We start from the raw sequence: 23,421 nt of genomic DNA on the forward strand, positions 1-23,421 counted from the left end.
CCTATTTGGAAGGGATTACATTTCCCATAGACTGGCATTTTCTTTTTGTTTGAAGGTTATCACGACCTATTGTCCGGCTAACAATGAACCGATAGCAAGAGTCCGACAGGTAAGTTTTTTTTTTTGTTTTTGTTAATTCAAATTGCCCACTTGTGCCAGTGATGAAAAGCAGTATGGAGTCTCACAGTCCAAGAATAAAGTGTTTCGTTTTCATGTGACATTTAAGAATGTCTCGGAGACTGCCCAGTCTTTGGGTTTGGGTGCTCTAAAAAAGGTGACAGAAAAGTCATTGGGAGGGGGACTCCATTTAAGGCCATATCTGAATCACCTGATTTTGAATGAAGATTCCATTCTAACCTCTGAAGTCCGGGTTGGAGCCCAGGGTTCTGATTTTTCTAACATCTCAGGTATTGTCCCCAGATGAGGCTGATGGAGCTTGCTTCTAGAAGCAACGTTTAAGAAGCACAGCTGGATTCTAAGCTGTCTTACCGAGTTCACAGTCTATGAAGGCATAGGCTGTGAAAATCATTCTAGAAACTACGAATCCGACGGTCACCTGGAGATACTCCCATTCTTTTCCACAAATCTCGTTTGTTCTCAGAGGGGATCATCCCTTCCCATTATTTTTCTTTGTCTCCTGTCTAATTCCTACTTTAGGCCAGTGTGGCTGACTATGAAGAAACAGTGAAGAAAGCCAGGGAAGCCTGGAAAGTCTGGGCAGAGGTGAGTGCGAAGGTCACGGCATGATGACCTATGGTAATTGCAAGGGAGATAAAGAAAAATTTTACAAGAGCAGTCAGTGCTCCCCTGCAAGGGGAGTTGCTTGGGAGCTATGAAAATCTCTGAGCCATAGCCCTAGGATAGTGCCTTTTCCATATTTGGCTTTCAATTAATGGGTGATTTTAAGTGAATTAAAAGTCTTTACTGAAGAAGCATAAACCTCAGCTCTGAACACTATTTTCTAGTTGAAGTAAGTTTCTAATTGGACTAAAAGAAAGGACTGTGTATGCTAGAAACCCCATTTTGCTGCTTCTCCCGTCTCCTTCCAACCAACTGTATGCAGGGGTGAGGGGTGGGAGCATCTCAGCAGTAAGTGGATAGCCCTAGCTCAAAGGGCAGGGGCTTGAGTTCCTGCAGTCTGATCTGGCGTTAGAGAGGGTGGTGCCTCCTTCTTCTGTCTCCACCTGGGGTAATGTGATCCTCTGTAGGAGCTGTGACTGGAGCTGAGCTGGGCCACAGGGAGCTGTCACTAGGTGAGGGCCAGACTCTGGAAGAGAAGAGAGGGAAGAAATGGGGTAGCCCGCATTTCCCTCCTTCCCTCCCCCACTCTGAATATTCCATTCTGTCTATCACTGAAGATTATAGGCCTGAGGCTCGAGGAACATCCTGGACTATTTAACCCAGCTCTACCCTTGGGTAAATTACTTCCCTTCTGTGTGCTCTGTCTTGTAAATAGAGGAGATGGCCTGCCTGCCGCATGGGGTTATGGTGAGCATTAAATGAATTAATCCTTGGAATTGCCAGCTGCAGAACCTGGCCTTTGCAGACATCTTACCAGGGCTATACAGAACCACATGTTACTGGTTTCCAGACTGCTGAGTCAGTGTTTTTTTCTGAATCAAAGAATGCTAGGGTGACTTGGACAGGGGCAGGCTCTCCCAGAGAGCCCTGAGTTGAATGTACCTTAGTTGTCAGCTGAGGGACCGCCTCTGTGCAAAGCAGGAGGAACATCTTTCCTGTACTTTAAGCCTGATTGTTGGTGTAGGGTTCCATTATGCACAATGAAAAATATCCTTGAGTGTTAAAGCACCACTTCCAAAAGTATATGGTATAATAAGTAAAGTTCACTCCACGTAGAGAAAAGTGTCCAAAGCAGTGTCATTTATTGTTTGCAAAATAATTTTTGTTTTCTTTTTGATCCTAAAAGTAATACATATTTGGGGTACCTGGGTGGCTCCGTCAGTTAAGTGGCTACCTTCTGCTCGGATTGTGATCTCAGGTCATGATCTCGGGGTTGGCTCCCTGCTTAGCAGGGATCTGCTGCTTCCTCTCTTTCTCCCACCGTCCCATCATGCACTCTCTCAAATAAATATATAAAACCTTTAAAAAAATTAACACAGGGTGCCTGGGTAGCTCAGTTGGTTAAGTGTCTGCCTTTGGCTCATGTCATGATCTCAGGGTCCTAGGCACTGGGAATCCCTCCTCGGCGGTGAATCTGCTTCTCCCTCCGCCCCTCCCGCCTGCTCATGCACTCTCTCTCTCTCTCACTCTCTCTCAAATAAAATCTTTTAAGAAAGATTAACATATATTCTTTTTTTAAAAAATATTTTATTTATTTATTCATGAGAGACACAGAGAGAGAGAGAGAGAGAGAGAGACAGAGACAGAAAGAGAGACACACAGGCAGAGGGAGAAGCAGGCTCCATGCAGGGAGTCTGATGTGGGACTCGATCCCAGGACTCCACGATCATGCCCTGGGCCGAAGGCAGGCACTAAAACGCTGAGCCACCCAAGAGTAATGTATATTCTTTAATAAGAATTGGATGAGACACTAATATAATCACATTGGATCCCTTACCTCATCTTCTTTTATAGAGAATGGTTATTAGAGTTGGAGTTTGTGCATTTCCTTCCAGTCTTTTGTGTTTTATAGTTGTGGTTATTATACGTGGCATGTGTAAAATTTTGACACTCATGGTGGCATTGCCTGCCAGCCTAAAGTTGCGTTATTTTATTTTATTAATTTTTTAAATTTTTATTTATTTATGATAGTCACAGAGAGAGAGAGAGAGGCAGAGACATAGGCAGAGGGAGAAGCAGGCTCCATGCACCGGGAGCCCGACGTGGGATTCGATCCCGGGTCTCCAGGATCGCGTCCTGGGCCAAAGGCAGGCGCCAAACTGCTGCGCCACCCAGGGATCCCAAGTTGCATAATTTTAAAATTGTTCTCCTATATATAAGCTATTCACAAAAAAATTAGACTTAATTTTTTAGAGTAGTTTCAGGTTTATAGGAGAGGAAAAAATTTTTGCTTTTCACTTCCGAGTTCTGTGGCTGGTTTAGTAATTGATATAAAACAGATGAACAGGAGAAAAACATTTGAATTTCTCATGTGGGGCATGGAAGAGTGGCAGTGAGGAAAGATCCAAGACCAAGATCCAAGAGGAAAGATGTCTGGGCAGCCAGACATCTAAGCTTGTATGCATACAGAGTTCTGGGGCTTGAACTGAGAGGAGCAAATGTTTGGTACACAAATGTGTTCCCTGCCATGCCAGTAGGTCATCCTTATAAAAGCGATCTCTGGTAAGAACTCATTTCTTGGCACAGATCCCCTTCTTTCAGGCAGTAAGGGAGAGGTAAAAAGCTTTTCCTGAGTCTGTTGGGCCTCGGTTGCCTTCAGCTCAGAATGATCCTTATGCCCAAGTGGCACGTTCTGGCTTAGTCTGAGTCCTTTCAGCAGAGAGATGAGTGGAAAACAGGGAATTCTGTCCTTCTTATCACACTTTGCACGTTTCCTTAACCACCATCTTACATTGGTTACAATTGGAGAGCCAATGCTGATCAACTATTATTAACTAAAGCCCATAATTTGCATTAGGATTCACTGTTTGCATATAGGGTTTTGAATGCCAGTGAAACGTGATTAGAAACATGTATGTGTGTGCATTTACCACGGTGTGTGTGATTCGGGGTCTTTCCTAAACTCCTAAACTGGCTTTTTTTTTTTTTTTTTTAAGATTTTATTTATTTATTCATTAGAGACACACACAGAGAGAGAGGCAGAGACACAGAGGACGAAGCAGGCTTCATGCAGGGAGCCTGATGTGGGACTGGATCTCAGGGCTCCAGGATCAGTGCCCTGGGCTGAAGGCAGATGCTAAACCACTGAGCCACCCAAGGATCCTAAACTGGCTTTTTTTTTTTTTTAACTGGCTTTTAAATCAGTCTTGTCTGACGCCCTGCTGGGAGCCTGCTGCTCCCTCTGTCTGTGTCTCTGCCTCCCTGTGTCTCTCATGAATAAATAAATAAGATAATCAGTCTTGGCTGTGCCCTAGGGGCTGGCAGCTGACACTGATACCTTTCCTTAATAGTGTGCAGTACTCTTCTTGTTACTGCTATTTTCATGTTTAGGATTTCACATGGCCATCCTCTCTCAGTGAACATTGCCCGCCCCTGCACCTAACATGCTTGCTTCTACTTCCCAGACTGCTCAGATCTCCCAGTAGAGTGACATTGCTAAGTGGGAGCAGGTTGTTGTCCTGGGTGATGGTTGGGGATCCCACTTGTTAGAATTTGAGTTAAGCAATTGAGTTCAAAGTTGAGGGTAGGGGCAGAGCCTTTCCTAACTGCATCTGGGGCTCCTGCCAACGGGGCAGTCACTTAGAGGCTGCTGGTGCCTCACACAAGGAGAGAGCAAAGCTCATCCCCTCCTGGTCTACACACTTAACCCTCCTGGGTCCTTAACTCAAGTGGGGCTGCTTCTGCTTCCCCCTGATAGTTTTGGCTGGCCTCGCCTGTGTTAGGACAAACCACTGTTTCATTGACTTCTTTTGCGTGAGGCCTGAAATTTTTCAAAGGGAACATTTTTTGGGGGGGAGGGGGGACATTTTTCTTTAAGGAAAAAGTATAAAAATATAGGAAGCTTCCTATGTGAAAAATATATAGCTGATTTCTTTCTCCTAACTAAACCTGAGCACAGAGAACCTGGTCGGGATTACTGGCTCTGCTGCTCTCTCTCAGGAACTGGTTTCAGCCCAGAATGCCACCTGTTTATGCTCCTCTGCATCCGCTGTGTGTCATTTTCCCCCTGTCCATCCCTGGGGAGGAAGAGCTAGAGTGATGACAGGCACCATCTCTAACCGAATAAAGAAATAACATTTACATGGAAGCTCTATAATATATGGTAGCTCTTTGGTGATCAGGGAAGGAATCTCTGAGGAGGTAGCACATGAACCCAGAATAAATAAGAGCCATCCATCTAATGGCACCTGGGTGGCTCAGTGGTTGAGCGTCTGCCTTTGGCTCAGGTCATGATCCCGGGGTCCTGGGATCAAGTCCTGCATTGGGCTTCCGTCAGGGAGCCTGCTTTTCCCTCTGCCTAGGTCTCTGCCTTTGTCTTTCATGAATAAATTTTTAAAAATATTTAACATGGTAGCACTTTAACACAGGTTTCCTTGTATTATTACCCCAAAAGCTCAGCTAATAATTCCCTCAGTGCTGATAATTCCTTCTTGTGGCTGTTGGGGATGCTTGTTCTAAGTATGACTTCACAGATACAGTGTGCAGGGATGAGATCTCCTGTTGTCCACCTCAGGAGGACATGAGGTTACAAATGGCCTGTCATGCTGAGATCAGTAAAGCTCACCTGGGAGATGGGTTATCATGTTGCCTACTCTGCCCCCATTTCCCTCTCCCCAGATCCAATCCTGCTTTCTCAATTCTTGCTACTCTATCCCATCATTGGGAGGCTAGAACAAAAATGAAGAAGCCACATTTGAATGGTCTTGGATAGAATCCAGCTCAAAGGTTTCATGGGTGTTGATTTTGCTATATACCCAGGGTTGAGGATCTGTCAATTACCAATTGTCAGTTACCAAGTCTTGAATATTTTAAATTGCAGTTATCTCTGTTGCTATTTCTGTAATTGAGACAAGTCACCATCTTTTTCTTGCCTAATGGTCTTCCTATGTGAATCTTGTCTCACTCTGTTCTATTTCCTAGACCACATCTGGAGGGTTTTTTTTTTTTTTTAATACAATTGTTTTAAGTGAGCTCTAACCCCAAGATCAAGAGTTGCATGCTGTGTAGACTGAGCCAGCCAGGTGGCCCTGGAGTGGTATTTTACAATGCACTGTGATTTTCCCCCTACCATTTAATACCCTCTAGTGATTTCCCCACTATTTTTTTTAAAGATATTTATTTATTTATTTATTTACTTACTTACTTACTTACTTACTTGACAGAGAGAGCACAAGCAGGGGGAGCAGTAGGGAGAGAGGGAGAAGCAGGTTCTGCCTGGAGCAGGGAGCCCGATGCGGGACTTGATCCCAGGACACCTGAGCCACTCAGGCGCCCTCCACACTATTTTTTGGAGGATTCTTTATAAGGTCCTTTGCACTGTGACCCCAAATTTTCTCTCCTGCCTCTTTTAACCCCTTTAAAATTTTCAAAGTCCCCATATTCTCTTTTGTTTTTTGGCCTTTGCACATGCTCTGTCCCGTTGCCCATAATTTCTGTCTACCTTCTCTACCTCTACCTGGCAAACACCAATCATACTTGAGGTCTTCAGTCTCAATTTTAAACTTCTTCAGAAAGCCTCCTTCCTCCCTACTTGCTTAACCCCAAGTAACACTAAATTAACACGGCTAGCTGCTACCCTTATACAGTCTGGCTTCTCCAGCCTGGCACTTAGTACATGAGACTGAAATCACCTATTTCTTGTCTTCACCACTCCTGGAGTGTTGGTTCTGGTGGGCTTGAATTGTAGCTGTCTTCTCTAGTATCCCTGGGGAAGAACAGAATATCTGGCACTATAGGAAGTGTGCAATAATTACTGGTTAGAGACTGAATAATGTATACAAGAATATGATGTAAAGGACTATGTGTATTGGACATTCTGAGTTGAAATTAACCAGTTTGCTAAACTTACAAACCTGTGGGCTAAATTCATTTGGAACAGTAGTAAACTCATTCCATGCTTAGGAAATTTATAGGATCTGTGCTGATTCATGTAACAATCAGTTTTTGATATTTTCAAAGGAGTGCATGTATTGTAAAAATGGCAAATATTATAGACTTATTAAATGTGAGGAATGAAAGTCTTATAATTCCATCCCACCACCTAAAAAAATCCCATTCCCCAGAAATGACCATTCTTAACATCTTGTGTATTTCTTCAAACATAAGCAAAAATTTAGTTATTGTATGCATATTTTGCTATTTTCTGTTACAACTCTGGAAAGTTTTTGCTTGTAAGTCTACCTTGTAGAGTGTAAATAATCCCGTGTTATAGCTTTTGTGTAATTAACCGGTCCTGTGTTGATAGACATAAAGATGGTTTGTTTTTCTCCACCAGAAACAGCACTGCAGTAAGTGTTGTACCTGTATGTCTGTAATGTATGTATTTGCTTGATATCCAGAAATGGAATTACCTAGTCAAAGAGAAGGAATGGGTTAAATGTTACAGTATGCCGGGTTACTTTCCAGAAAAGCTCTATCACAACACCATCTATTTGGAAAGAAGAGAGTGAGGATGAGCCCTGAGTTCTGGGTCAGGCTCTGGGAAGCCACCCTGGAGCAGAGCTTTGATAGCACTCTCTGAGGAGCCAGTGGAGTACTGGGGCCAGCCTGGGGGAAATGGTCCTTTTAGTTGCCTTTGAAGGAGAGCCAGAGTTAATTGGGAAGAGCTGGGGGAAGAGAAAGAGTGATGGTCACATTGAGGAAGTCATGTCTCCATATGTGAATCATGTCTCAAACTTCACGTGGCCCAACCTGTACTGTTTACCTTCACAAACCTGACACTTATTTTTTTTTTTTAGAGATTTATTTATTTATTTGAGAGTGAACCAACACGAGCTGGGGGGAAGGGGCAAAGGGAGAGGGAGAAGCCGAATCCTCTCTCAGCAGGGAGCCCAATATGGGGCTTGATCCCAGGATTCTGGAACCATGACCTGAGTCGGAGGCACTCAACTGACTGAGCCCCCCAAGTGTCCCAACCTTTGATACTTCTGAGTCTTCTTCATCTGGGGAATTGTACTTCCATCTACCTAGCTGTTCAAGCCAGAGATCTGGGCATCATCCATGGTTCTATGTCCCTCATTTCCCACACCTATTCCATTAGTGTGTCCTGTCCGTTCTATTTCCTAAATAATCCTGGATCTACTTTATGTCTCCCTTGCTTCAGTTTTATGTGTTTTTTTTTTAAGATTTTATTTATTTATTAGAGATACAGAGAGAGAGAGAGAGGGAGGGAGGGGGGAGAGAGAGGCAGAGAGAGAAGCAGGCTCCATGCAGGGAGCCTGACCTGGGACTCGATCCCAGGTCTCCAGGATCAGGCCCTGGGCTGAAGGCGGCGCTAAACTGCTGAGCCACCCAGGCTGCCCCCGGTTTTACTATCAAGTTAGTATAATCTTTGGCCTAGGCTACTAGAGTGTGTTCTTAATTGATCTTCTACTTTTCCCCTCCTGTATCTGTTCCATCTATCCCACATTGATTTTTCTTTTTAAAATTTTTATTTAGGGATCCCTGGGTGGCGCAGCGGTTTGGCGCCTGCTTTTGGCCCAGGGCGCGATCCTGGAGACCCGGGATCGAGTCCCACGTCGGGCTCCCGGCATGGAGCCTGCTTCTCCTCTGCCTGTGCCTCGCCTCTCTCTCTCTCTGTGACTATCATAAATAAAAATGAAAAAAATAAATAAAAAAAATAAATAAATAAAAAAATAAAATTTTTATTTAAAGAGAGAAAGAGAGGGGCTGGGGAGCAGAGGGAGAGGGACAAGCGAATTCTGTGCTGAGTGTGGAGCCTGACTTAGGGCTCAATCCCACAACGCTGAGATCATGACCTGAGTGGGAATTGAGAGTCAGACTCAGGGGCACCTGGGTGGCTCAATGGTTGAGCATCTTCCTCTGGCTCAGGTTGTGATCCCAGGGTCCTGGGATCAAGTCCTGCATCAGGCTTTCCGGGGGGAGCCTGCTTCTCCCTCTGCCTATGTCTCTGCCTCTCTCTGTGTGTCTCTAACGAATGAATAAATAAAATCTTAAAAAAAAAAAAAAAGGAGTCAGACTCAGATAATCAACCCACTGAGCCACCCAGGTACCCCCTAACAGCGATCTTAAAAAGGCAAAGTGGGGCACCTGCATGGCTCGCTCAGTAGAGTATGTGACTCTTGATCTTGGGGTCTTGAGTTCAAGCCCCACTTTGTTGGCATAAAACTTAATTAAAAAAGTTTTTTTTTGGGGGGAGGTAAAGCAAATAATTTTCCGCTTAAAAACCATTAAAGACTTCCCATTGCACTTAGAATAAGATTCAGTAAGATTATTAGCTCCATGAATGCTTCCCTTATTTTAGCCCAGGTGCCTGGCATTATTCCTGTTACATACTAGGTGCTCAGAAAATAGTGAGTAAATCATAATTTGAAAAAATCATAATTTGAATGGCTTATGGAATGCCATTTCATCAGCTGACTAGTATTTGGGCATCCAGTCATTTTGACACATAAGAAAACATCACTGGAAATCTTAAAGGTTTACAGATATTTAAGGTATCTTAAGCTTTTTCTAGAGTCCTTGCAAAGATTGTGTTCATTCTCTGAATTTCTCTCTGTCCTTGGCACAGACCCTTGCTTTCCAAGAACCTGTCATCTGGATGATGTTTCCTGGGTCTCTGGTATTGGTTTTAGGGACGTGCTATAATCACAGTCTTGATGTGATCAAAAATCATCTGATGGGCTGGGACTTAATTCTCTTAGAGCACGATTGTCTACTGTTGTGTTACAGACATGTTTACGCTTTGAATTAGACACTGAGATTCCATTTTCTTCTTAGGTTCCTGCTCCGAAGCGAGGAGAAGTAGTGAGGCAGATTGGGGATGCTTTGCGGGAGAAGATCCAAATACTAGGAAATTTGGTAACGTATTTCGATAGTAAATACACGTTCCTTTGAGTGGGGAATAAGGCTTGTTGTGCATTTGTGTTTAAGATTGTAAGATTGTGATGCTTAAGGAGAACAGTCATAATATTTATAAAAAACATCTCTTTAGAGGAAAGATGAACAGGGAAAAGTAAAGACAAATCTTGGGTTTTTATTTTTTTATTTATTTTTATTTTTTATTTTTTTAAATCTTGGGTTTTTAAATTAATATAACAGACTCTCTGAAATTTACCCCTTCACAAAATTAACATGAAATACTGTTTGGTCCCCACCCTGCCCCATAAACTTAGTATTTAAAATATGAATTGTGTTGCAAAAATGCTTCTTGTTTTTTTGTGCTTTTTTAGGTGTCTTTGGAGATGGGGAAAATCTTAGTGGAAGGTGTGGGAGAAGTTCAAGAGTACGTGGATGTTTGTGATTATGCTGTTGGCTTATCGCGGATGATTGGGGGACCCATCTTGCCTTCTGAAAGTAAGCAATGAAGTCAGTTAAGCTAAGAATTTTGTGCTCTTAGGCAGAGCTCAAAAAATGCTATAGCTGTGAATTAGTTGGCAGAAGAGCAACTGCATGTAGCATGTAAATATACAAAAATGTCTTTCATGTCTGTACCAACGAATATAAATTCAAATAGGTAAAAACGTCAGATCAAAGTACTTTTTTTTTTTAGATCAAAGTACTTCTTAAATTTTTCTATTTTTATTTAATTTTTAATTTTTAATTTTTATTTATTTATTTTAAAAGATTTTATTTTTATATTCATTAGAGAGAGAAGAGGCAGACATAGAGGGAAAAGCAGGCTCCATGCACGGAGGCCGATGTGGGATTCGATCCTGGGACTCCGGGATCACGCCCTGAGCCGAAGGCAGACACTCAACCACTGAGCCACCCAGGCGTCCCAAATTTTTCTATTTTTAAAGATAATACTCCAGGGGATGCCTGGGTGGCTGTGTCGGTTAAGTGTCTGCCTTTGACTCAGGTCATGATCTCCAGGGTCCTGGGATTGAGTCCTACATCAGGTTCTGCTCAGTGGGGAGTCTGCTTCTCACCCTGCTCGTGCTCTCTCTCTCTGATTCTCTCAAATAAATAAAACCTTTTAAAAAATAAATAATTTATTTAAGAAATAACAATAAAACTGTTTTGGCAAGTCCATTGGTGAGATAGCCACTCTTTTATGTGAACTTTTTTGGTAATGTGTATCACCAATCCATCAGGATAACAATCAGAAAATAAATCCAAAGGGCCAGAAATGTTTAATACCAATTTCAAGAATCTAATTCAAGTAAATACTCTTGAACTGTGAAAAAGGTTTATATGTAAAGCTGTTCCTTGGCACCCCTGGGTGGCTCAGCAGATGAGTGTGTCTGCATTCCGCTCAGGGCGTGGTCCTGGAGTCCCGGGATCGAATCCCACATCAGGCTTCCCTTGAGGAGCCTGCTTCTCCCTCTGCCTATGTCTGTGCCCCTCTCTCTCTGTCTCTGATGAATGGATGGATGGAATCTTTAAAAAAATAATAATTTAACCAAAAGGGGGGAAAAAAGCTATTCCTTGTAGTATCAATAGGACACATTTGAAATGACCTAAATGCTTTATATGACAAATGTTAAGCTCTTTTGGTAGTCTATTAGCATATATTAAAACTCATACTTAGGAAAATTGTTTTCTCCTAACCCCACACTTACAGAAAAGTTGTATTTACTTTTAAATTATTTTAATGTTTTTGTTTTTAAGAGGTGATAAATTTGTATCACGAAATTGAAAATGAATGAAAGGGTAAAGGATAAAAAAAGTTTCCTTCCTACCTCCCTGGATACTCCCTAAGTATTCCCATAGAAGTAGTGAATGTTTCTTGGTTTCTTCTTTATTTTTTAGAACTTTTGTCTCGTGCAGGCAAATATGTCTTTTAGGAACACAAACATTAGCAAGCTAAATGTTCTGTTCTTTTTACTTAATGTGTAAAAAGAAACTGTCACTTATTTCAGCAAGGGGCTTCCTTCATCTTTTTTTTATAGCTGCCTTTGGGTGTCAGGACACTAATTTTTTTTTTTTAAAGATTTTATTTATTCATGAGAGACTCAGAGAGGCAGAGACCTAAGCAGAGGGAGAAGCGGGCTGGGCTCCCTGCAGGGAGCCTGATGCAGAACTCCATCCCAGGACTCTGGGATCATGACCTGAGTCAAAAGCAGACAAACACTCAACCACTGAGCCACCCAAGTGCCCCAGGACACTAATTTTTTTAGCCAGTTCCCAAGTGATAAATATGTAGGGTATTTCCAATTTTTTTTTGCTGTTACTTAATGTTGCAAGGGCTGACTTTGTACTTGGCAGAGATTTCAAAAGTGAGGATATGGGTTTATATGATTTGTAATGTTTGCAGTGTTAATGGAGCAAAATAGGTGACTGAATGCCTGCATAGAAAGTACCAAGTAGGGCAGCCCCGTTGGCACAGCGGTTTGCGCCGCCTGCAGCCTGGGGTATGATCCTGGAGACCTGGGATCGAGTCCCACATCGGGCTCCCTGCATGGAGCCTGCTTCTCCCTCTGTCTGTGTCTCTGCCTCTCTCTCTCTGTGTCTATGAATAAATAAATAAAATCTAAAAAAAAAAAAAAAAAAAAAGTACCAAGTAGTGGAAGTCAGCCAAAGCAGTAATAGTGGTTGTCTGTATGTGGCAGAATTATTGATGGTTATTAATCTATTTTTCTCTATTTTCTAAAATTTCCATGATTGGGATTCTGTTACATTTATAACCAGGAAAAGGAATAATTTTTTTTTTAAAGATCACATTTTTTCCTTTTTTTTTTTTTAACAATTTATATTTATTTATTCATGAGAGACAGAGAGAGAGAGAGAGAGAGAGAGAGGCAGAGACAGGGGGAGAAACGGGCTCCATGCAGGGAGCCTGATGCGAGACTCAATCCCGGATCCCAGGATCATGCCTTGGGCCAAAGGCAGACGCTCAGTCGCTGAGCCACCCAGGCGTTCTGTGTTTTTCGTTTTTGTTTTTGTTTTTGGGATTTTTTTTTGGAGGGGGGGGCATATTTGGCGCATTTACTTTAGGAAAGAATTGGGATTTTTTGTTTTTTAAACTATAGTTAATGTCCTTAATTAGGTATGTAATAGTGATTCCTATTATTCAAGATGATTTTTATGTTACTGATCATTTTCAATAGGCTTTTCTAGTTAAAAAAGTAAATTGCCAGTTTGGCGAAGTGTACATGTGCAAACACGGAACTTCTTTGATTACACCTATTGTGATGTCTGCCTCACCAATTAAAATCTGTCTCAGTTGCTTGCATATTCTTTAGAAGAGTAGGTTATTCGTTTACGCAGAGCCTTTGTGGATAACTTTGATTTCATTAATATAATAAATGCTTACTGTGTACCAGATGCCAGGAGAACTAGTAGGTGGTACTTGATCAGTAAGGAATTATCCCCATCCTGAAAGAATTAATTAATTGATAGATTGATTCATTCATTCATTGAGAGAGCACAAGCATGCATACGAGTGGGGTGGGGAGATGGGAGAGGGAGATAATTTTTTTTTTTTAAGATTTTATTTATTTATTCATGAGAGGCACAGAGAAAGGCAGAGACATAGGCAGAGGGAGAAGCAGGTTCCTTGCAGAGAGCCCAATGTGGGACTCGATCCCAGGATGCCGGGATCACGACCTGAGCCAGAGGTAGATGCTCAACCACTGAGTCATCCAGGTGGCTGTCCTGAAGGAATTTATAAGCTTAAAGATTCATTATGTTTTAGAGTGGGAGGGAAGTGAGAGACATGTAATAGGACAATAGTAACAGTATGGTAAGTACTTGGGGCACAGGGCAGGGTGGTGACCCTGAGCCAGCCTTGTGAGGCAGTCAGGAGACACCCCTAGGAGACAGTAATCCAAGGTCAGGCCTTAAGGAAGGAGAGGGTGAGGTGCTTGGTCACCCAGAAGAAGCTTGTGTGATTTAAGGTGGGAAAACACCGCTTATTTAGGCAACTGCCTTGCTTTAGCATAGCTTGAGGGCGGAGGGGAGACACAAGGTGAAAATGGAGCCCTGGCAAGGAACTTGGACTTTGTCCTGAGGGCATCTACAGTAGCGATCCAGTAGCGATCCAGACATCACAGAGTCCACAGAGTGGTAAGCCAGGGACAGAGGTCATTGAACTGCGCTGGCCACCCTGGGGAGGACAACAAGGGGAGGGCAGGAGAGGAGGAGGCAGGCCTGCCAGGAAGAGGCTGTGTCAGCACATCATCTCCAGGGGCCTGGGAAGGGGGGTAGCTCCTGATGGGTTCCCGTCCCCACAGCCTGAGTGTGGACAGACAGATGGACACCTGGGAGCTTCACCTTCCCAGGTGGTTTATGGTTTTTCTTTTTTTTTTTTTAATATTTTATTTATTCATTTTTTTTAAAGATTTTATTTATTCATAGAGATGCAGAGAGAGAGAGAGAGAGAGGCAGAGACACAGGCAGAGGGAGAAGCAGGCTCCACGCAGAGAGCCAGACGCGGGACTCAATCCAGGGTCTTCAGGATCACGCCCTTGGCTGCAGGCGGTGCTAAACCGCTGCGCCACCAGGGCTGCCCTTATTTATTTATTCACGAGAGACACAGAGAATGAGAGAGAGAGAGAGAGAAAGAGAGGCAGAGACACAGGCAGAGGGAGAAACAGGCTCCATGCAGGGAGGCCGACGTGGGACTCGATCCTGGGTCTCTAGGATCACGCCCTGGACTGAAGGTGGTGCTAAACTGCTGAGCCACCCGGGCTGCCCTGGTCTGTGGTTTTTTTTTTTTTTTTTTATTTTTTTTATTTTTTTTGGTCTGTGGTTTTTAACTCAGTTTGAGTGGTCACCTTCTTTGCTCCAGCTGCCTTCAATTAAAATACACCCCTGTGGGATGGTGGGTGACGTTACATTTAAAATTTATATATAAGTTACATATTTTTCTTTGTATTTCTCATTTTCCAATATAAATATAAAGACTTGTGCAGTTCATTTAACATACATGTAATTCTTAGAGCTGTTTTTTTCTTTTTTTTTAAATTTTATTTATTTATGATAGTCACAGAAAGAGAGAGAGAGGCAGAGACATAGGCAGAGGGAGAAGCAGGCTCCATGCACCGGGAGCCCGATATGGGATTTGATCCTGGGTCTCCAGGATCACGCCCTGGGCCAAAGGCAGGCGCTAAACCACTGCGCCACCCAGGGATCCCTGTTCTTTTTTTTCTTTCACATGAGCCATCTTGGCTTTACTTTGGAGAAGTTGGCCAAGGGCTTTACAGGCATTGTAAAAGAACAGGTGTCACAGGTCCTGTGTTGTGCCCTTTGCAGTCACATCATCCAGGGCACCTCTCCTCACCTCTTTGAAGTTTCCTTGTCTCCCAGATGGTGCTGATGCTGCCCTGATCACAAGCAGGATCAGAGGTGTGATGGTATTAGGACAGTGTATAACCTAGTATAGTAATAACAGCTTCATTGTATACTAATATACCACTATCCACCAGCTGTGTAAAATGATCCAATGCAAGACATCTGGATTCCCACTTAGCCTGATGCACGTTTGTTCTCAAAATGAATGATGTCAGACTGTAGTGATTACCATCAAATGCATTAAGATACTTGTTTAAGCAAGTTCCACACCTTCCCCTGTCCTCAGGACCTGGCCATGCGCTCATTGAGCAGTGGAATCCTGTGGGCCTGGTTGGTATCATCACTGCGTTCAACTTCCCTGTGGCTGTGTATGGCTGGAACAATGCCATCGCAATGATCTGTGGGAACGTATGCCTTTGGTAAGAACTCCCTTTCTTACTCAGTGTTAAGGTGATAAAAGTAGCCATTTTCAGGTATTACTAAAAGTATTTTCTTTCTTTCTTTCTTTTTTTTTTTACTAAAAGTATTTTCAATGTATTGAAATGTTTTCTTTTTTTTTTTTTTAATTTTTATTTATTTATGATAGTCACAGAGAGAGAGAGAGAGAGAGGCAGAGACACAGGCAGAGGGAGAAGCAGGCTCCATGCACCGGGAGCCCGATGTGGGATTTGATCCCGGGTCTCCAGGATCGCGCCCTGGGCCAAAGGCGGGCGCCAAACCGCTGCGCCACCCAGGGATCCCTGAAATGTTTTCTAATATCCTACACTTTATTTTTTAATTTTAATTGGATTAATTAACATAATGCATTATTAGTTTCAGACAGATCAGTGACTCATCAGTCTTTTTTTTTTTTTTTAATAAAGATTTTATTTATTCATGAGAGACAGAGAGACAGGCAGAGACACAGGCAGAGGGAGAAGCAGGGCTCCATGCACGGAGCCTGACACGGGACTTGATCCTGGGTCTCCAGGATCACACCCTGGGCTGAAGGCGGCGCTAAACTGCTGAGCCACCCGGGCTGCCCTCATCAGTCTTATATAACACCCAGTGCCCATTACATCACATGCCCTCCTTAATGTCCATCACCCAGTTAACCCCATCCCTCCAACTCCATCCCCTCCAGCTACCCTCAGTTTGTTTCCTATGATTAAGCGTCTCTCGCTTGCTGATTTCATCTTGTTTGAACATATAAGTCACATTGCTAGTTGTAGAGTGCTGATTTTTTATTACTACATATTATGCTATTGGTATAATTAATTTTTTTGCCTTATTTTTTTTTTGACAAAGGCTTGTCCTTATTCTGGTTTCCAGCTCTTTCCACCCCAAGTGGGTATACTGCAAGAGTTGGTGTTGGCTCTGCAGATGTAAGGGCTTAACCCTTCACAAGGTTTTTCCTCTTCAGATGTCGGCCAAGAGCATCCCCAGGTCATCAGGACATCTGCAGTTCTGGCCCGCCATATATCAATTAGGAGGTCCCCATGAGGCCTCAGTTTGAGTAATTCACTAGAATGACTCACAGAACTCAAGAAAGTGCTTTATTTAATGATTATAGTTTTATTTTAAAAGTCTCATACTCTACTAGCTGAGCCAGTCAGGCACTTGAATACAGTTCTATTTTAAAGGATACGCATAGGGTAAGGGGTAGAAGGTCCCAGATGCAGAGCTTCCATGCCTTTTCCCAGTTTAGTTGGAGCATGTCACCCTACCTACCAGGAGGCTGTACTCAGCTTTGGTGAGTACAGTTTTTATTGGAGTTTCCTTAAAAAGTCACAGTTGATGAAATCATTGAACAGGTGATTGGACTCTCAGCCATGCTCCATTCCTGGTAGGTAGGTGGAGTGGGGGGACATAGGTGGAGTTCCAACCCTCTAATCACACTGTTGGTTTTTATGGAGATTAGTGACCAGTCTAGCAAACTGCACAGGTCACCTTGTTAGCATAACAGAGACACTTCTATCCCTCAGGAAATTCCAAGGGGTTCCAATTATTTCAGAAACTGGGAACAAAAACCCAGGTGTATTCTTTATGCCACACTCTTCAAACAAAACTCAGTTTAAAAGTTAGAAAAAAAGAACTTGGGAAGAGTTACAACCTTCTTTGTGAAATTTGACTCCCCCCTACCTTCAATAAAAATTTCATAGTGAATTCCCAAGTTATTGATTCTGCAGCCCTTGGCTGCAGTTAAAGATATTAATTTTAACGTCTTTTTTTTTTTTAAGATTTTATTTATTCATGAGAGACAGAGAGAGAGAAGCAGAGACATAGGCAGAGGAAGAAGCAGGCTCCTCTTAGGGAGCCTGATGTGAGACTCGATCCCAGGACCCTGGGATCATGACCTGGGCTGAATGCAGATGCTGAACCACTGAGCCACCCAGGCATCCCAACTTTAACACCTTTATAAAATGCATGATAGAAGTTGATTAGGAAAATTTCTATTTCATAGATGACAAAACACTTGCTTGTTTTTAGCTTCCATGGTGAGTAGAGGAAGTGAGATCAGGAAAACCAGGAGAACTGTCTTTGCCCATTTGGCATCTGTCTCACTGGCTCTTCACTTAACCGTAATGTTGTGTTCAATTGAGTATATTCAAAGACTGTCTATAAAAGCCTGGCATCGTAGGGGGATGAATGATTGGCACCATGTTGCCAGAGGGCCCCATGCTTTCCAGTGTTTTAATTCATAAAGATGGGTCATATGGTTTTTCTCAGCCCTCTGAGCCTTCTGAGGAACTTCTGAAGTTCACATTGATAGATTTCCATTTCCATAACTGACAAAGGTTAATGTAATGAATGGTTCCTGTGTTTAGTCTGGGAAGCAGGTTCAAAATTGTTCAGTGTCATTTTCTTTTTCTTTTTTTTTTTAAGATTTTATTTATTTGAGAGAGTGAGAAAGCTAGAGCAGGGGCAGAGGCAGAGGGAGAAGCAGGCTCCCCACTGAGCAGAGAGCCCAAAGATATGATGATATGGGGATGCAGGGGATGCTGGACTCCTCCCAGGACCCTGAGATTATAACCTGAGACAAAGGCAGACACTTAACTGAGTCACCCAGGCTCCCCTGTTTGGTGTCATTTTTATGTTTTGCAAAGTTTTGTAGTCCCTTGGGTCCCAGATACAAAGCTTTAGAAGGACAGATTTTGATTTCAGTTACTAGGTTTTGTGGTCTAATTGGACAGAACTCCTCACAAAGAGTTTTGCTTCTTCTTGACAGGAAAAAGTATATATGATTTCTACCAAATTAAGTTGTCCTTTTTTTTTTTTAACCCTCTTAAGGAAAGGAGCTCCAACAACTTCCCTCATTAGTGTAGCTGTCACAAAGTAAGTATGTGGCTTTCTTTTTCTTGAGTCTTGAATAATCTCAGAGGGTGATTGATAGGCACTGATTTGTAATCCTGTGTGGAAGGGTCATATTTACTTAAGCATGGAACTTGGATAAACTCTTTCTCCTTTGATTGTAATAACATTTTGATAATCATTTTACAGTATATGGAGTTCTTTCAGAGCCGTATCATTGAACTCTTTGGAAACATTCTAGTATTGATTAACATGTTGAAATTGAGCTCTTATAAACCTTTATTTCACTTGGAAAAGAAAAATCCTGTGGAAAGGAAATTGTGCAGTTTAGGGGCTGTATTTAGTAATTGCTGAACATGTTCATGGTTTTGATTTCTACTTTCATTGCTTTCATTTAATAGGTGGTTGGCAAAACAGAAAGAAATGGTTATTATACTGTTCTACTGATTCTAACAATGTCTAAAATGTATTTCATTTTTTGGTTATGAAATTATTTTTTTAATTCATTTTTGAGAACTTAACAACACTGATTAGGTCATAAAATTTGTGTTCCTGATGTGTCATTGGAATTTGGAATCTGTATAGAAAGAGGATGTCTTTCCATGTACAGGGATGTGTGTTGACCTTCCTTGATGTTCCATTGGTTGCATGGTCTGCATTCTCTGATTGAAGAATTGCTAGTAGAAAGCATGTGGAGTCTCTGTGGAAGAGGGTCCTTAATGTTTAGAAACTTAGGGATAGTGGCTTAGCAATTGCAACATAGGCTAAAACAGAGTAGTGTGGGTTAGTATTTACTTGAAGGGACTATGTGCTATTGAGGAAACTTTATCCTCCAAAGCAAGATAATTAAGTTGGCTAATTAAATAATTATTGACCTATAATAATTAAAATGTATGATTATACTTATAGTTATTACTGACAACTGTAATCTACAAAACACATGAGACAGAACACATCTATAAAAATGATGAGGTTCCCAGGCAGTTTAAAAAACAAAAACCCTAAAACAGTTACTGTCCATATAGTGAACAGACTTGCCAGTTGTTATTAAGCAGCTGGTTTAAAATACGTACTTTGATAATAGTTTCAGATGTTCTAAGTGATTGCTGCTTTGAGCTTATTTATGTATTTGTTCTAAACAGTTTGAAGGATTTGAAATGTTCATATGGGAACATGGCTGGTTCTTTAGATAATTGAGAATGTTATCTGATTTTATTACAGAAGACAATAAGCAAAATGATGCTAGATTTTGCTGGAATTAACCAAGGGTGCCTTCTTCTTGCCCAGCAGTTCTTAAATTCAGCTAAATGTTCAGATTTGTAGATGATGACAGGCCACACACTGCACCTATTTCTAGTCAACAGGATGTAGAAAAGGTTGTATTTTGGGAGGAGGAGAGCATCCAGTATTTATCTTCTTCTATGTCTTCGTAGCAATTCATGCAAGAGCAGGGAGATGAGATCTGCTTTGGACAGTTGTAGCAGTTGCCCTGGTATAAAAGCCTGCTGACCCATAGGAACCAGAATGTCTTGGAACAATTCTATCAGCAGAGCTTTTAGCTACCCACAAGGGACATGAAGTTACCAGAGTCCCTGTGCTCAGGGAAGACCAGAAAGCCTGAGCTTCCCATTTACAATCCTCATGATGATACCCTGGTCTAGGTGGAGTCAACCAGTTCAGGGATCATTTCTAGCAGAAGTCCTGTTGTGTCTGTGTAGCACTGTTGACTTTCTAACACATACCAGGTAACTAGGGCAGCAAAACAACAGAGTTAATCCAAAGTCAGAAGCTCCATGCAGTATGGAAAAGGGTTTTGCAAACCTAAGGCACAAAGCAAAATCCCCACCCTCGAAGAACAATCCATCTCCTTGTGCAGACAGTATATATACCCCGAGTCCCTGGGAGAAATTGGACTGCCTGACGTCTGGTCTCAGACATGACAGTGGCACATGTGATCCTTCATGGCCTGAAAAAAAAGAACAGCACTATAAAGGACGTGTTTGGGGGACATTTGGAGAATTTACATATAGCAGTGGTATCTTTTTTTATGGAAGTGGGTTTAGGGTTTGGATTATTTTTTGAAATTTAAGTTGCATTAAAGTAGCTAGAGGGTTAGAATGATTGATAAAAAGAGCCTTGGCTCCATTTAGGTCCAAGTGCCTCAGGAAGGTCAGAATGAATGAAAGAACCCTGTGTCAGAGAAGCCAGAATTACTGAAGCCGTTTTGTACAACTATCAGATTTAAGTGGCCTTGAACTGTATTTATCATTGTAACTCAAGTAGCATAAGTCATAGGATAACATTGAAGAAGCAGCTCTGCTTGCCCACAGTGATGTAGCCTGGAGGGCGCTGGTACTTCTGGACTAAATAATTTTTTTCTTTTTAAAAAAAACAACAGTATTTTTAAAAGAATTTTGAGTATGGTAGACATGTAATGTTACATTAGTTTCAAATGTATAAAATAATTATTGGACAAATATGTACATTATGCTGTGCTCACCACAAGTGTAGCTCCCGACTGTCACCATACAATGCTATTACAATGTCATTGACTATATTCCTTACACTGTGCCTTTTATTCTCATCACTTACTTGCTCCATAACTGGAAGCCTGTACTCCCACTCCCCTTCACCCATTTTACCCATCCTCCCATCCCCAACCTGGGCAACCATCAATTTGTGAACTAAAGAATTTGGTACAAAGCCAGTGGATACTGGTCTTGAACACGCTTAGGTTCTGCTGGCAGGTCCAGCTCCCTTTGCTCTAGCTCCTCAGCAGCTACTCTAACTTAGGGGCCAGTTTCCTGTTTCATCCTTGACCACGTCCCTGGCTGGTGTCTCTTTGCAGAGATGTGTTGAAACTACTCATTTGCTGATGGAGACTACCTTTCCTTTTCTTCATTTTTCTAGGTTTTATTCCTTTTTATTTCTTACCCTCATTTTAATGGATTTGTGGCAAGAGACCCCAAAAAATGCTCTGTGATCAGTCTGTCATCTTGAACCCAGCCTGATGTTCATAGTTTGGCAGAAAATCTTTGAAAACAACGAACACTTGAACTACCTGACCAGTGTGTTGTGTCTTTTATTTTTGCAAGTATTTTTCTTTTTTTTTTTCTTTTGAGAGAGAGAGGTGAATCTTAAGCAGGCTCTACACCCAGTGCAGAGCCTGATGTAGCGCTGTATCTCACGACTCTGAAGTCATGAGCTGAGCTGAAATCAAGAGTTAGACGCTCAACTGACTGAGCCATCCAGGAGCCCCATGTATTTTTTTCCTTAAGATTTTAAGGAAATAATTGTGCTTTTAAGTGTTGGAAAATCTTATCTCTTAATATGTGAGGTTGGAATCCCGGCCTGCCTGTTGGGGTGGTGAGTAGAGGTTGGGGGAGAGAGTTGAAAAAGGGAAGTCAAGTGGTTGGAAATTATTCCTAGTTTAAAAAAAAAAATAACCTCTTAGAAATTAAATTGTTCCCTTTTTAATAATTGCTTTTTTTCCTTTGTAGAATAATAGCCAAGGTTCTGGAGGACAACAAGCTGCCTGGTGCTATTTGTTCCTTGACCTGTGGTGGAGCAGACATTGGGTAGGTCAGTGGGCCCAGAGTAGCTCTCTGTTGAAAGACTCCAGCTTGATTGATTAGAATCTTTTTTTTTTTTAATTAATTTATCTGAGAGGGGAGAGATAGTGAGGGAGAGCATGAGGGAGAAGCAGGCTTCCTGCTGAGCAGGGAGCTTGATGTGGGACTCAATCCCAGGACCCTGGGATCATGACCTGAGCTGAAGGCAGATGCTTTAATCACTTGAGCCACTCAGGCACCCCTAGAATCTTACTTATTAGAATAATGAAACCCTATATAGCTGAGGAGGTGAGAGTAGTTTTTGTTAATCATTATTATTTTTTATTTCATTGGGCTTTGCCTTTATGACTACATAGCCTTTGTTGGAAGATGAGTAAGAATTGTCTTTTTAATTGTCCAGAGCTACTTTTATGAGGTGTTGATAGCCTAAAATAAGAAACCACTGTATAAATATATAAAGCAAGTAGAATTACAGTTTGGTGTCTCCCTCTGCTCCCCATCCTATTATCTAGGCTCTTCAGCTGAACAAAAAAGGGACCTCTGGGAATACAGCCTCTTTTTTAAAATATATTGTTTTTAGAAAATTGCTGCATAACTCACATACCATAAAATTCTCTTAAAAAAGTATGGTTGAATGGTTCTTAGAATATTCATAGTGTTGTGCAACCATCACCATTGTTGTTTCAAGAATATTTTCATTACACCAAAAGGGAACTTTCATACCCATCAGCACTTAGCATCCATTCCCTTCTCATCTACTCATCTCCAGCCATTCATCTGCTCATCTCCAGAGATGTGCCTGTTTGAGACATTTTATTTTTAAGATTTTATTTATTTATTCATGAGAGACACAGAGAGAGAGGGGCAGAGACACAGGCAGAGGGAGAAGCAAGCTCCATGCAGAGAGCCTGATGTGGGACTCGATCCCGGGTCTCCAGGATCAGGCCCCGGGCTGAAGGCGGCGCAAAACCGCTGAGCCACCCGGGCTGCCCACATTTCTTTTTTCTTTGCTTTAAAATTTTTTTTTTTTATTCTTAAGATGTTATTTATTTTTTCATGAGAGACACAGAGAGACAGAGACATGGGCAGAGGGAGAAGGCTCCCTGAAGGGAGCCTAATATGGGACTTGATCCCGGGATCCTGACCTGAGCCAAAGGCAGATAGTCAGTTGATCACTGAGCCACTCAGGTGTCCTAAAAATCTAGTTCATTTTCATGAAGAACTTCCCTTGCACTGTTGGGACAGACATTTTTTGTTTCTGACTAAGTGCTCGTCTATGATGAGGAATCATGTTCCAGTAGCTGCTACCACTTGCTGGGTTTCTCTGCCTTGGGTGACGCTGATTGTTCCCCTGCAGCACAGCTATGGCCAAAGATGAGCGGGTGAACCTGCTGTCCTTCACTGGGAGCACACAGGTGGGAAGACAGGTGGCCCTTATGGTGCAGGAGAGGTTTGGTAAGTATTGACTTGCTCATGAGGACCACCCTTCCCTCAGGTGTGGCTATGAAATCTAAAAGTTGCCTTTTTTTCCCCCTCATCCTTTCTGCAGATACACCAGCCA

At 42.2% G+C, this 23,421-nt stretch overlaps 1 protein-coding gene across 3 annotated transcripts in view; it reads left to right on the plus strand.

The window, feature by feature from the left end:
* ALDH7A1 (aldehyde dehydrogenase 7 family member A1) overlaps nt 1–23,421 on the plus strand; it is a 49,009-nt gene that overhangs the window by 1,444 nt on the left and 24,144 nt on the right. For all 3 annotated transcript variants that reach the window (XM_055302507.1, XM_055302506.1, XM_055302505.1), the window contains exons 2-9: nt 56–109; nt 658–723; nt 9,541–9,621; nt 9,993–10,116; nt 15,284–15,416; nt 18,268–18,312; nt 21,789–21,866; nt 23,218–23,315. In XM_055302507.1, the coding sequence (XP_055158482.1) occupies nt 56–109; nt 658–723; nt 9,541–9,621; nt 9,993–10,116; nt 15,284–15,416; nt 18,268–18,312; nt 21,789–21,866; nt 23,218–23,315 (679 nt within the window). The remainder of the gene's footprint in view (nt 1–55; nt 110–657; nt 724–9,540; nt 9,622–9,992; nt 10,117–15,283; nt 15,417–18,267; nt 18,313–21,788; nt 21,867–23,217; nt 23,316–23,421) is intronic.

The sequence above is a fragment of the Nyctereutes procyonoides genome, unplaced genomic scaffold (assembly GCF_905146905.1).
Source record: "Nyctereutes procyonoides isolate TBG_1078 unplaced genomic scaffold, NYPRO_anot_genome, whole genome shotgun sequence".
Classification (NCBI taxonomy): Eukaryota; Metazoa; Chordata; class Mammalia; order Carnivora; family Canidae; genus Nyctereutes; species Nyctereutes procyonoides.